Source organism: Dendropsophus ebraccatus, chromosome 8 (assembly GCF_027789765.1).
Source record: "Dendropsophus ebraccatus isolate aDenEbr1 chromosome 8, aDenEbr1.pat, whole genome shotgun sequence".
NCBI classification, from domain to species: domain Eukaryota; kingdom Metazoa; phylum Chordata; class Amphibia; order Anura; family Hylidae; genus Dendropsophus; species Dendropsophus ebraccatus.
In genome coordinates, this window is record NC_091461.1 from 2,888,755 (window position 1) to 2,902,571 (window position 13,817).

Below are 13,817 nucleotides of genomic sequence, written 5' to 3' on the forward strand. Positions count from 1 at the left end.
CTGTGCTATGACCTCCCCTGTATTCCTGACCTCTCCTTTACTCCAGCCTCCCCTGTATTCCTGACCTCTCCTGTACTCCAGTGCAAAAACAAAAAAGAAAGAATTCAGCCTACTTGCAGATCAGGACCTGGAACAGGCTTTGGACTAGAAATTCTTTGTATTAGTGCAGTCCCAGGCTGACCTCCACTCTCAGACTGTAAAGTCTCCTCACCTTGTGGAAAGGCTAACCTCCACTGTCTCCTCACCTTGTGGAGTGGCTAAACTCCACTGTCTCCTACCTTGTGGAGTGGCTAACCTTTACTGTCTCCTCACCTTGTGGAGGGGCTAACCTCTACTGTCTCCTCACAATGTGGAAAGGCTACATAGGAAAGGTTTTACATAGGACAGGATGCTGCTCCTGGCTGTGTCTCTGCTCCTACTCATCGCTCTATGTTACAGATATAAGTAAAGAAAGGAGGAAGAGGTAGGAAAGCAGCAGGAAGGGCAGATCACACTGCTGTACATAGGACAGGATGCTGCTCCTGGCTGTGTCTCTGCTCCTACCCATCTCTCTATGTTACAGATATAAGTAAAGAAAGGAGGGAGAGGTAGGAAAGCAGCAGGAAGGGCAGATCACACTGCTGTACATAGGACAGGAAGCTGCTCCTGGCTGTGTCTCTGCTCCTACTCATCGCTCTATGTTACAGATATAAGTAAAGAAAGGAGGGAAAGCAGCAGGAAGGGCAGATCACACTGTTTTACATAGGACAGGATGCTGCTCCTGGCTGTGTCTCTGCTCCTACTCATTGCTCTATGTTACAGATATAAGTAAAGAAAGGAGGGAGAGGTAGGAAAGCAGCAGGAAGGGCAGATCACACTGCTGTACATAGGACAGGATGCTGCTCCTGGCTGTGTCTCTGCTCCTACCCATCTCTCTATGTTACAGATATAAGTAAAGAAAGGAGGGAGAGTTAGGAAAGCAGCAGGAAGGGCAGATCACACTGCTGTACATAGGACAGGATGCTGCTCCTGGCTGTGTCTCTGCTCCTACTCATCGCTCTATGTTACAGATATAAGTAAAGAAAGGAGGGAAAGCAGCAGGAAGGGCAGATCCCACAGCTGTACATAGGACAGGATGCTGCTCCTGGCTGTGTCTCTGCTCCTACCCATCTCTCTATGTTACAGATATAAGTAAAGAAAGGAGGGAGAGGTAGGAAAGCAGCAGAAAGGGCAGATCACACTGCTGTACATAAGACAGGATGCTGCTCCTGGCTGTGTCTCTGCTCCTACTCATCGCTCTATGTTACAGATATAAGTAAAGAAAGGAGGGAAAGCAGCAGGAAGGGCAGATCCCACAGCTGTACATAGAACAGAATGCTGCTCCCGGCTGTGTCTCTGCTCCTACCCATCTCTCTATGTTACAGATATAAGTAAAGAAAGGAGGGAGAGGTAGGAAAGCAGCAGAAGGGCAGATCACACTGCTGTACATAGGACAGGATGCTGCTCCTGGCTGTGTCTCTGCTGCTACCCATCTCTCTATGTTACAGATATAAGTAAAGAAAGGAGGGAGAGGTAGGAAAGCAGCAGAAGGGCAGATCCCACAGCTGTACATAGGACAGGATGCTGCTCCTGGCTGTGTCTCTGCTCCTACCCATCTCTCTATGTTACAGATAGAAGTAAAGAAAGGAGGGAGAGGTAGGAAAGCAGCAGGAAGGGCAGATCACACTGCTGTACATAGGACAGGATGCTGCTCCTGGCTGTGTCTCTGCTCCTACCCATCTCTCTATGTTACAGATAGAAGTAAAGAAAGGGAGCCTAACCAGCCAGAAGCATGGAAGACATTACTGTTGGGAAGAGTCTTAAGGATGGTCCAGGCCACCGGTGTAAGATATTGGTGACAGTGAGTGATCCTGAGCACGGCTGTGCTTAGTCTAGAGACTGTTACCAAGTTCCCGAGTATGTAACTATGTAACATTACAGGAGATTTGCTGTAGATCTTATGTTATTGTTGTACAGAGTCCAGGAGAGAAATAGAAGGGAAATTGGGGAATGTTTTCAGTTTCTGCATTGACGTCCTCTACAGATGGCGAGGCCCCGGGAGAAAAAGACAGAGAGGCCCCGAACTGGACCAAGAATGAATCATAAATGTGCCTTCCCTGTACTCCGGCCTCCCCATACTCTGGCCCTCTGCACTTAAGTCTCTCATATACAGTTTTTTTCTGTACTCCAGCCTCCCCTGTACTCCTGCCTCTCCCATACTCTAGTTGTTCTGTACTCCAGCCTCCATTGTATTCTGACCATTCTTTACTCCAGCCTTCCCTGTGCTATGACCTCCCCTGTATTCCTGACCTCTCCTTTACTCCAGCCTCCCCTGTACTCCTGCCTCTCCCATACTCTAGTTGTTCTGTACTCCAGCCTCCCCTGTGATTCTTTATTTCTGTCCTCCATCTCCACGCCCTCAGCTTTCCTAAGTTTTTTCTGTGACCTTTGATCTGACAGGACTGAGTGTTTCCCGCCTTGCGATGAGTCCACCTTTTGGTTGGCGTGCTATCATTTATCTGATGGTGTCCTGTGCTCTCCTGTCACGGCTTTTAGTATAAACGTATCTCTATTATATAATAAACAGTAAAAGCTCGCAATAAAACTGGTGCTACGAGAGACTCCAGGATATCGGTGCAGGGAAATGTAACTTATTAACCAGTGTCAGGCAGCTGCTGCCAAGCCAAATAAGATCCAGGGAGGCATGACAAGAACGTCACAAGAACACAGTCCCCTCAATTCACACGACTAGTCAGAGCCCACGTGGGATATGGTGTACAGCATCGGGCACCTATATATGAGGAGGACACAGACGGATCCAGGGCAGATCAGGAGGACTGCTGAACTGAGACAGGGTACAAAGAACAAAGACATCTGAGGAGTTATCCACACCTGGGAAAGCTGGATCCTGAGGTCTGGCACTCCCCTTTAAGTAGTGGAAGACGGGTGACACGTCCAACCACAGTCCAGAAGCATTTCAGATTAGAGCAGAAACTATGAAAAAATCAGCTGCAGCATTGCTCATCGACCCAACTAGATAACTATATTATTGCTGAGCTCCGACCTCTGTACAGCCGTCCTCCGACCTACCTGATCAAACACCAGTACACTCAGACCTCTGTACAGCCGTCCTCCGACCTACCTGATCAAACACCAGTACACTCAGACCTCTGTACAGCCGTCCTCCGACCTACCTGATCAAACACCAGGACACCCCGACCTCTGTACAGCCATCCTCCGACCTACCTACCTGACTGATCAAACACCAATACACTCAGACCTCTGTACAGCCATCCTCCGACCTACCTACCTGACTGATCAAACACCAGTACACTCAGACCTCTGTACAGCCGTCCTCCGACCTACCTGATCAAACACCAGTACACTCAGACCTCTGTACAGCCGTCCTCCGACCTACCTGATCAAACACCAGTACACTCAGACCTCTGTACAGCCGTCCTCCGACCTACCTGACTGATCAAACACCAGTACACTCAGACCTCTGTACAGCCATCCTCCGACCTACCTGACTCATCAAACACCAGTACACTCAGACCTCTGTACAGCCATCCTCCGACCTACCTACCTGACTCATCAAACACCAGTACACTCAGACCTCTGTACAGCCATCCTCCGACCTACCTGATCAAACACCAGGACACCCCGACCTCTGTACAGCCGTCCTCCGACCTACCTGATCAAACACCAGTACACTCAGACCTCTGTACAGCCATCCTCCGACCTACCTGACTGATCAAACACCAGTACACTCAGACCTCTGTACAGCCATCCTCCGACCTACCTACCTGACTCATCAAACACCAGTACACTCAGACCTCTGTACAGCCATCCTCCGACCTACCTGACTGATCAAACACCAGTACACTCAGACCTCTGTACAGCCATCCTCCGACCTACCTGACTGATCAAACACCAGTACACTCAGACCTCTGTACAGCCGTCCTCCGACCTACCTGACTGATCAAACACCAGTACAGTTCTCATTTTGCACCCGCACACCTAGTGCTACCTTTGCTAAGCCTAGTGTTAGTATACCTGGTGTGGGTATCACCTCTCCTGGCCACCGTGACAAGTGTCCAATCAAAGCACCACCACCACCTAGCCCACTGCTGTTACCTCCTAGCCACCCCAGGTTACTGCCCTAAGTGATGTAACCAGGGTGGGGGATTCCTTCTGTCTCTGATCATGCTGATCTCATTGTAAACCCCCCCCATGCGACTAAAAGAAACAATTAAGATGAGTGAAGAACGAGGTCTTAATGGCGCGTGGATTACGTCTCATCTCATTACATCTCACTCTCTTTGCTGCTGCTGTAAATGCTCAGGATCTTAGTAGTGAAAGTGTTAATGGTTGGGACTTGTACATGTGTGGTGGACAGCCATAGGTTCTCCTATCTTGGGCGTCCTTTGTCCTCCGGCTGTGGTGACTCAGCACAATCCTCCTCCTATATAAATCTGAGTCCAGGAGGGCCGGACCGCAATCTGCCGGACACAGCCGCCTCCTCCTCACAAGTAACTATCGCTCCTCTGGACCTGACGTCTGATTCCTCGTACACAGCTGATAAGTCTGCTTCATTGGGCTCCGGGTCCTGTTGGGGACTTTGTATAGAATGATTGTGGAATATTTACCCGGCAGCTCGCACAAGTTACACGTTATATGTTTAACCCTTTCATCTCTCTTGCAGTGCCTGGATACACGTTGACTTACTTCCCCATAAGAGGTAACTATCACCATCCGTACCATGATATATGAACGTATGAACTACATCATGGGGGCACAACCTCTTCTGGGGGCCACATTCTGCACCAGGGGCCACTCTAACCCATATAGGACTCCATGGTGGAGCAGATATATAGACGATTTACCATTACTTTTTGGCTGCTCACCGTGTTTTGAGGCTTTGACGACACTATGAAACATTGGAATATGGGAGGACAAGAAAGTGATGGAAAACAGGGACATACTAGGGCCGGTCTGGGTCACATAGGGCCAAAAGGGTCACTCGTCTATACCTATCCTGTAATTATTAGGATTTATCATAGACACTAAATATAGAGATATAGGGGAGCAGGATCCTCTCTTCCATATTTGTCCCCAGATGACCCCTAGTACCAAACGACAGTGCAAACATATCACTAAACAGTGCACCCTCCTGTCACCAAGAAATTCAGGTATACTCACATAGTATGAGAACCTGCTCACTAGTCTTATTGCAGCACAGTGCCCCCTCTCTGCTCATGAAAAGTCAACAAATCATTGCTGGTGCTATTATAAAAATATCTCAGCCCTGTTTTCTGCTTTCCAGGAAGAGCGGAGGCAATACGGCTGCTGCTTGCAGATCAAGGTGCCTCATGGACTGATGATGAGGTGGGGATGGAGGACTGGGCCGCAGGGGTTAGAGATCTGAAGAAAAATGCGGTGAGAAAACCCTAAAGTTGCATGTGCAGGATGTCTTGTGTGCAAAGCAGACCTCTAAGATGTCAGCCCCTCTAAGCACATAGCTACAGTACCAGAACTAAACTGTGCTGAAACTGAAACAAAACCAAGCTCAATACATAGATACAGTAACAAAAAAACATTGTGTATGCATACGTTACCAGAACCAAGCTTACTGCATAGATACAATACCAGAACCAAGCTTACTACATAGACACAGTACCAGAACCAAGCTTACTCCACAGATACAGTACCAGAACCAAGCTTACTACATAGACATAGTACCATAACCAAGCTTACTACACAGATACAGTACCAGAACCAAGCTTACTACATAGACATAGTACCAGAACCAAGCTTACTACATAGACATAGTACCAGAACCAAGCTTACTACATAGACACAGTACCAGAACCAAGCTTACTACACAGATACAGTACCAGAACCAAGCTTACTACATAGACATAGTACCAGAACCAAGCTTACTACATAGACATAGTACCAGAACCAAGCTTACTACATAGACACAATACCAGAACCAAGCTTACTACATAGACACAGTACCAGAACCAAGCTTACTACATAGACATAGTACCAGAACCAAGCTTACTACATAGACACAGTACCAGAACCAAGCTTACTACACAGATACAGTACCAGAACCAAGCTTACTACATAGACATAGTACTAGAACCAAGCTTACTACATAGACACAGTACCAGAACCAAGCTTACTACACAGATACAGTACCAGAACCAAGCTTACTACATAGGCATAGTACCAGAACCAAGCTAACTACATAGACACAGTACCAGAACCAAGCTTAATACATAGACACAGTACCAGAACCAAGCTTACTACACAGATACAGTACCAGAACCAAGCTTATTACATAGACATAGTACCAGAACCAAGCTTACTACACAGATACAGTACCAGAACCAAGCTTACTACATAGACATAGTACCAGAACCAAGCTTACTACATAGACACATTACCAGAACCAAGCTTACTACATAGACATAGTACCAGAACCAAGCTTACTACATAGACACAGTACCAGAACCAAGCTTACTACACAGATACAGTACCAGAACCAAGCTTACTACATAGACATAGTACCAGAACCAAGCTTACTACATAGACACAGTACCAGAACCAAGCTTAATACATAGACACAGTACCAGAACCAAGCTTACTACATAGACACAGTACCAGAGCCAAGGTTACTACATAGACAGTACCAGAACCAAGCTTACTACATAGACACAATACCAGAACCAAGCTTGCTACATAGACACAGTACCAGAACCAACTTTACTACATAGACACAGTACCAGAACCAAGGTTACTACATACACACAGTACCAGAACCAAGGTTACTACATAAACACAGTACCAGAACCAAGGTTACTGCATACATACAGTACCAGAACCAAGCTTACTGCATACATACAGTACCAGAACCAAGCTTCCAATCTACATAGATATTGTTAAAAAATTATAAACAATTCAGGCCACTCACCTTGTCAAATGTTATATGGAAATGAGTGCCAGGAACTATTAAAACGAATCAGCAACACAGAAGTATAATCCAGTTCTTATTATAAATTCAATTAAACATCTGGTTATGCACAGCTCTGTTGCGCAGCTCCCCGAAGCTACCAGTCGCAGCTGCTGCAGTAGCTTTACAGCGAGAAAAAGATGTTTTATTCCCCTGTGAGAGGACATGAGAGGGACGGCAACTTGTCATCTGGGCAGAGAGAGGCCTGTGACTAGCCATGACTCTGCCTGTCAGCGTGCTCTGCGATGATAATTGACAGGCAGAGAGACCAGTTAGTGGTCCCTTTACCCATGAATAAGGGCCATGTGGCCTAAACATGGTTTGGCTTCTGCATATAAACTAACTTCTATTTTCACCTATGTATGATGTGTGAACAGATTCATAATAAAATAATACATTTAACTTCTATGTTACATAGATACAGTACCAGAACAAAGCCTATTACATAGACACAGTAAGAGAACCAAGCTTACTACGTATAGAGATGGTAATAAAACCAAGCTTAGTACATAGATACAGTAACAGAACAAATCTTATTACTTAGACACAGTATCAGAACCAAGCATACTACTTTTAGACACAATGAAACCAAACTAAGTACATAGACACAGTAACAGAACCAAGCATACTACATAGATATAATAGCATAACCAATCTTATTATAAAGTATCAGCACCAAGCCTGATATCTGCAGCTAGGAGATAACATATACAGTCACATCTGTTCTCTGTTTTCTTTCTTCTAAAATTTATATAGAAGTATCCAGTTAAAGTGGGGACTGTGCCTAATATTTTACCCTTGGACCTGCACTAACATTGAGCTAGCCCTAGGTTTACACACAGGGTAATAATCCTAGCCCTTGATACCCTGATACAGAAGAGGACTATGGTGGTGGATGGTGCTGGTGGGGAGCAATGACATTGCCCGGGCCCCAGTGCAGAATCTGCCCCCCAAATATCACTCTTCATTTATAGCACTGGCCTCTTATATAAGAAAAGACGTCTGGACACCCTATGGTTTTTCGTCTAGTGGGGCAGCAACAATGCTAATTCTCCACCAGAAGAGGTGTAGAGTTTTATAGTGTATATGCTGCTCACGTGAAGTGATGGTCAGTAACTGGTGCTGATGCAGTCGCCCAGAGGCCCTTGTGCCTGAAAGAGCCTAAAGCCCCCTCTGCCACATAGGAGGAGACCAGTATCATATATGGCACACAGCAGATGGGCGTCCTATTAGGCTGGGTTCACACCACATTTCTTTCATCCTTTTTTTCATGTTTTTACAAAAAAATGGATCCATTTTTTTCATTGACTTCCATTATAAAAAAAACATTGATCAAAATGCATCCTCTTTAGAGTACACAAAACTGTGGTCGACAGTGTTTTTGTAAAAATGGATTAAAAAAACGTAGGGGTCAGACTACTTTTTTTTTTTTATCCGTTTTTACAAAAACCCTGTCGACCACATTTTTGTGTACTCTAAAGAGGATGCATTTTGATCAATGTTTTTTTTTTTACCCCAGCCTTACCTATTGTGCATCAGGCTCAGGTATAATCACTGCACCCAGACCCTCACAGTTTTGGCTAGGTTGCTTTGTTGTTTTCTGTAACCCGTCTCATGGAGCTTTGTATGTTGATTGTTCTCAGGTCTTTGGTCAAATTCCGCGTTTTCTAGACGGAAACTTTGAGCTGTATCAGAGTAACACGATACTGCGCTACCTGGGACGCAAATATGGTGAGGCCATTATATTATGCACTATTGTACGGTCACAAGTTAGAAAGACCATGGGGGCATCTCTTAATTTGCTGTGTTTTGGTGGAGTGGCTACACTACACAGGGCCCTACCCCAGGGCTACACTACACAGGACCCTACCCCAGGGCTACACTACACGTGGCCTTACCCCAGGGCTACACTACACGTGGCCCTACCCCAGGGCTACACTACACAGGACCCTACCCCAGGGCTACACTACACAGGGCCCTACCCCAGGGCTACACTACACGTGGCCCTACCCCAGGGCTACACTACACAGGACCCTACCCCAGGGCTACACTACACGTGGCCCTACCCCAGGGCTACACTACACAGGACCCTACCCCAGGGCTACACTACACAGGACCCTACCCCAGGGCTACACTACACGTGGCCCTACCCCAGGGCTACACTACACGTGGCCCTACCCCAGGGCTACACTACACAGGACCCTACCCCAGGGCTACACTACACATGGTCCTACCCCAGGGCTATACTACACAGGACCCTACCCCAGGGCTACACTACACAGGACCCTACCCCAGGGCTACACTACACAGGACCCTACCCCAGGGCTACACTACACAGGACCCTACCACAGGATTACACTACACAGGGCCCTACCCCAGGGCTACACTACACAGGACCCTACCACAGGATTACACTACACAGGACCCTACCCCAGGGCTACACTACACAGGGCCCTACCCCAGGGCTACACTACACAGGGCCCTACCCCAGGGCTACACTACACAGGACCCTACCCCAGGGCTACACTACACGTGGCCCTACCCCAGGGCTACACTACACAGGACCCTACCCCAGGGCTACACTACACGTGGCCCTACCCCAGGGCTACACTACACGTGGCCCTACCCCAGGGCTACACTACACAGGACCCTACCCCAGGGCTACACTACACAGGACCCTACCCCAGGGCTACACTACACAGGACCCTACCACAGGATTACACTACACAGGGCCCTACCCCAGGGCTACACTACACAGGGCCCTACCCCAGGGCTACACTACACAGGACCCTACCCCAGGGCTACACTACACGTGGCCCTACCCCAGGGCTACACTACACGTGGCCCTACCCCAGGGCTACACTACACAGGACCCTACCCCAGGGCTACACTACACGTGGCCCTACCCCAGGGCTACACTACACAGGGCCCTACCCCAGGGCTACACTACACAGGGCCCTACCCCAGGGCTACACTACACGTGGCCCTACCCCAGGGCTACACTACACAGGACCCTACCCCAGGGCTACACTACACAGGACCCTACCCCAGGGCTACACTACACGTGGCCCTACCCCAGGGCTACACTACACAGGACCCTACCCCAGGGCTACACTACACAGGACCCTACCCCAGGGCTACACTACACAGGACCCTACCCCAGGGCTACACTACACAGGACCCTACCCCAGGGCTACACTACACAGGACCCTACCCCAGGGCTACACTACACAGGACCCTACCCCAGGGCTACACTACACAGGACCCTACCCCAGGGCTACACTACACAGGACCCTACCACAGGATTACACTACACAGGACCCTACCACAGGATTACACTACACAGGGCCCTACCCCAGGGCTACACTACACAGGGCCCTACCCCAGGGCTACACTACACAGGACCCTACCCCAGGGCTACACTACACGTGGCCCTACCCCAGGGCTACACTACACAGGACCCTACCCCAGGGCTACACTACACGTGGCCCTACCCCAGGGCTACACTACACGTGGCCCTACCCCAGGGCTACACTACACAGGACCCTACCCCAGGGCTACACTACACAGGACCCTACCACAGGGCTACACTACACATGGTCCTACCCCAGGGCTATACTACACAGGACCCTACCCCAGGGCTACACTACACAGGGCCCTACCCCAGGGCTACACTACACAGGACCCTACCACAGGATTACACTACACAGGGCCCTACCCCAGGGCTACACTACACAGGGCCCTACCCCAGGGCTACACTACACAGGGCCCTACCCCAGGGCTACACTACACAGGACCCTACCACAGGATTACACTACACAGGGCCCTACCCCAGGGCTACACTACACAGGGCCCTACCCCAGGGCTACACTACACAGGACCCTACCCCAGGGCTACACTACACGTGGCCCTACCCCAGGGCTACACTACACGTGGCCCTACCCCAGGGCTACACTACACAGGACCCTACCCCAGGGCTACACTACACAGGACCCTACCCCAGGGCTACACTACACGTGGCCCTACCCCAGGGCTACACTACACGTGGCCCTACCCCAGGGATACACTATGCATGACTGTACCACAGGGAGACATTACACAGGGCCCTAACCTGGGGTTACACTACGTATGACCTTAACCTGGGTCCTATCCCAGTGAATGGAGCCTAGTGGGACACAGACCGTTCATATGTCATATATGTCCAGTACTTTCTCCATAACTAACCCCACAACCTGGATTGTGTCCTACAGGTATCAGTGGCCACAATGAACAGGAAATAGCCGTCATCGAGATGATCAACGATGGGGTGGAGGACCTGAGGATGAATTACTACAAATTTATCTTCGTAGACAATGTATGTAGTACTGCCTTATACATAGCGGTATGATATGATCTGTAACACAGCGCCTGCGCCCTGCTGTCCGCTACATCTACTTCCACATGCCTCCAATATATTATCCAGGCCCATGGAATTTGTGGGTTTCAGTAAAGGGGTTGTCCAGAGTATTAAAGGGGCATCCAGCTCCACAATAGGTTTTAAGTTAGCCAGAAATAAACAAGAAGCCATACTCACCTGCCAGCTCCCTGCCACTGCTGTTCCAATGACTCCCCGTCCCCTCTGCTTTCTCTGATGCGGTACCTGCAGGAACTGTCAGCTCAGCCAATTATTGGTGTCATGTCCTATACCATATAACAGAGGAGAGAGGGCGGCACTCTGGCTGTCGGTGGTGCTGGAGGTGGAAGGAACCAGCAATATGTAGAGAAAAGCTCAGCACTCACCAGGTCGTTTTCTTCATTTATTTAGGGCGGAATGCATCAATATTACTCATGCAGCCTATAGTATAATATGTGAGTTAGAGCCGTAACACAACATCCATAGACGCCTGTGAGGCTCGGCTGCTCCAGCACGTTCTCTTGAATACCGCCATCCTCTCCACCAAGTTTTTGTTCAAAAAAAGAATGGGTCCGATTTACTAACATGTCTCCGTTAGCAAATTGTTGGGTTTGTGTCTATCTACCCCGTCGGTTTGGTGTTTCGACATATTGACTACATATTTGAAGCTGTTCAAAAACTCGCCAAGGGGGCGTGTCATGGGTCCTTTAAAACTCGCCACAACCCAAAGATTTATTACGCAAACAGTTATCTTTTTGATGGGTGTTCTATTCTAAAAACCATCCCCTTTTTGTGTGCCGGGATGGTCGGGTTTTAGTTTTGTCCTGTGAAAAAACTTCCAGAAATTTCTAAGGGCAACAGGCACATTAATGAATTTGACGCTAAATAAAACTTACACAACCGACAGCATGACGGCCTAAAACTGACCGACTGTTAGTAAATGAGGCTTGATATCTCCATTTTATGGTGCCATATGGTGCAGTATACAGCGGCTCCGTGAGATGTAGATGGATGGAGTAATAGCTACTAGTACTGGACTGTTATCCGGCAATATACTTTAGCTGGTGACCTATTAACCCTTTCTTACCTTCCAGGAGGCAAACAAGGAGAAATTTCTAGCAGAATTGGAGACTCAGCTCGGATACTTTGAGAAGATCCTCTCCAAGAATTCCAATGGAACAAAATTCCTGGTGGGAGATAAAGTAAGTATAAGGGTACGAGGGTACGTACAGGGCCTATCATAGAGCGTGTTCACACCATAATGTCTCCCTAAAGGTCACCTATGCCGACTACAACCTCCTGGACACCCTACAATGCTACCTGGACCTCTCCCCAACATGTCTGTCCGCCTTCCCCCTGCTGTCAGGATACGTGGAGAGGATGCTGAAGAGACCGAACCTCAGTCAGTACCTGGGATCTGAAGGTCGGAAGAGACGCCCGATCATCCCCAAGTCCAAGTGAGCGGCCGTTGTCGTCCACGATATTCACATTAAAGCTTTTTTTGGTGTTACATTTAGTCTGGAGGAGTCATTTCAAATTGTTATGGTGATAACTGACCGGCTGCTTCGGATCACTGTCATGCTGGAAACCCCGGCCACCACCTATCCTCAATGGTCTTTCTGAGGGAAGGAGGTTGTTGAATCTGGAGATACATGGCCCCATCCATATTCCCTTCTTCATGCTGCAGTCCTCATGTCCCATTTACACAAAAGCCCCCAAAGTATGATGCCCCCCATGCTTCATGGTGGGGACTGTGTTATTGGGGTTGTCCTCATCCTTATTTTTCCTCTAAACACAGTGAGTGGAGTTGATACCACAATGTTCTATTTTGGTATCCTCTGACTACATGACCTTCTCCCATGTCTCTCCTGGATCAGATGGTCATTGGAGACGTCACACGGGCCTGGACATGTGCTGGTGTGAACAGGGGGACCTTGTGTGCCCTGCACGATTATAATCCATAGCGGTGTAGTGTATTATTTATGATAATCTATGAGACTGTGGTCCCAGCTCTCTTCAGGTCAGTGACCATGTCCACCGCTGTAGTTCTAGGCTGTTTCCTGGCTTATTTTTAGAATCCTTCTTAACCCATGAATCGAGGCCTAACATGGAGCCCCAGACTGAGGAAGACTGACAGTCATCTTGTGTTTCTTCCATTCTCTAATAATTGCACCAAGAGTTGTCACCAAGCTGCTTGCCTGTTGTCCTGTAGCCCATCCCAGCATTGTGTAGGTCTACACTGTTGTTCCTGGTGTCCTTAGATAGCTCTTTGGCCTCTCCATTCTGTGTAGGTGGTAAAACGTGCAAAATCATCAGTATATAAAATACTTATTTTCACCACTGTAGTGGGCAGACTTATGGTGTCGTATTACAGTGGGATTCTCT

At 48.4% G+C, this 13,817-nt stretch overlaps 1 protein-coding gene across 1 annotated transcript; it reads left to right on the forward strand.

Moving 5' to 3' along the window:
- Positions 1 to 4,482: 4,482 nt before the first annotated feature.
- LOC138798369 (glutathione S-transferase P 2-like) lies at positions 4,483 to 12,942 on the forward strand. Its single transcript, XM_069978792.1, has 7 exons — positions 4,483 to 4,550; positions 4,724 to 4,759; positions 5,345 to 5,457; positions 8,683 to 8,770; positions 11,290 to 11,393; positions 12,527 to 12,634; positions 12,708 to 12,942. Coding segments are annotated over exons 1-7 (636 nt in total). The 5' UTR covers positions 4,483 to 4,549; the 3' UTR covers positions 12,894 to 12,942.
- The last annotated feature ends 875 nt before the right edge of the window (positions 12,943 to 13,817 follow it).

Excerpts from the sequence above, each read along its gene's own strand:
- LOC138798369 (XM_069978792.1), top strand. Across the intron at positions 5,458-8,682 it reads GAGATCTGAAGAAAAATGCG|GTCTTTGGTCAAATTCCGCG; the intron begins GTGAGAAAACCC and ends GATTGTTCTCAG. Across the intron at positions 8,771-11,289 it reads CTACCTGGGACGCAAATATG|GTATCAGTGGCCACAATGAA; the intron begins GTGAGGCCATTA and ends TGTGTCCTACAG.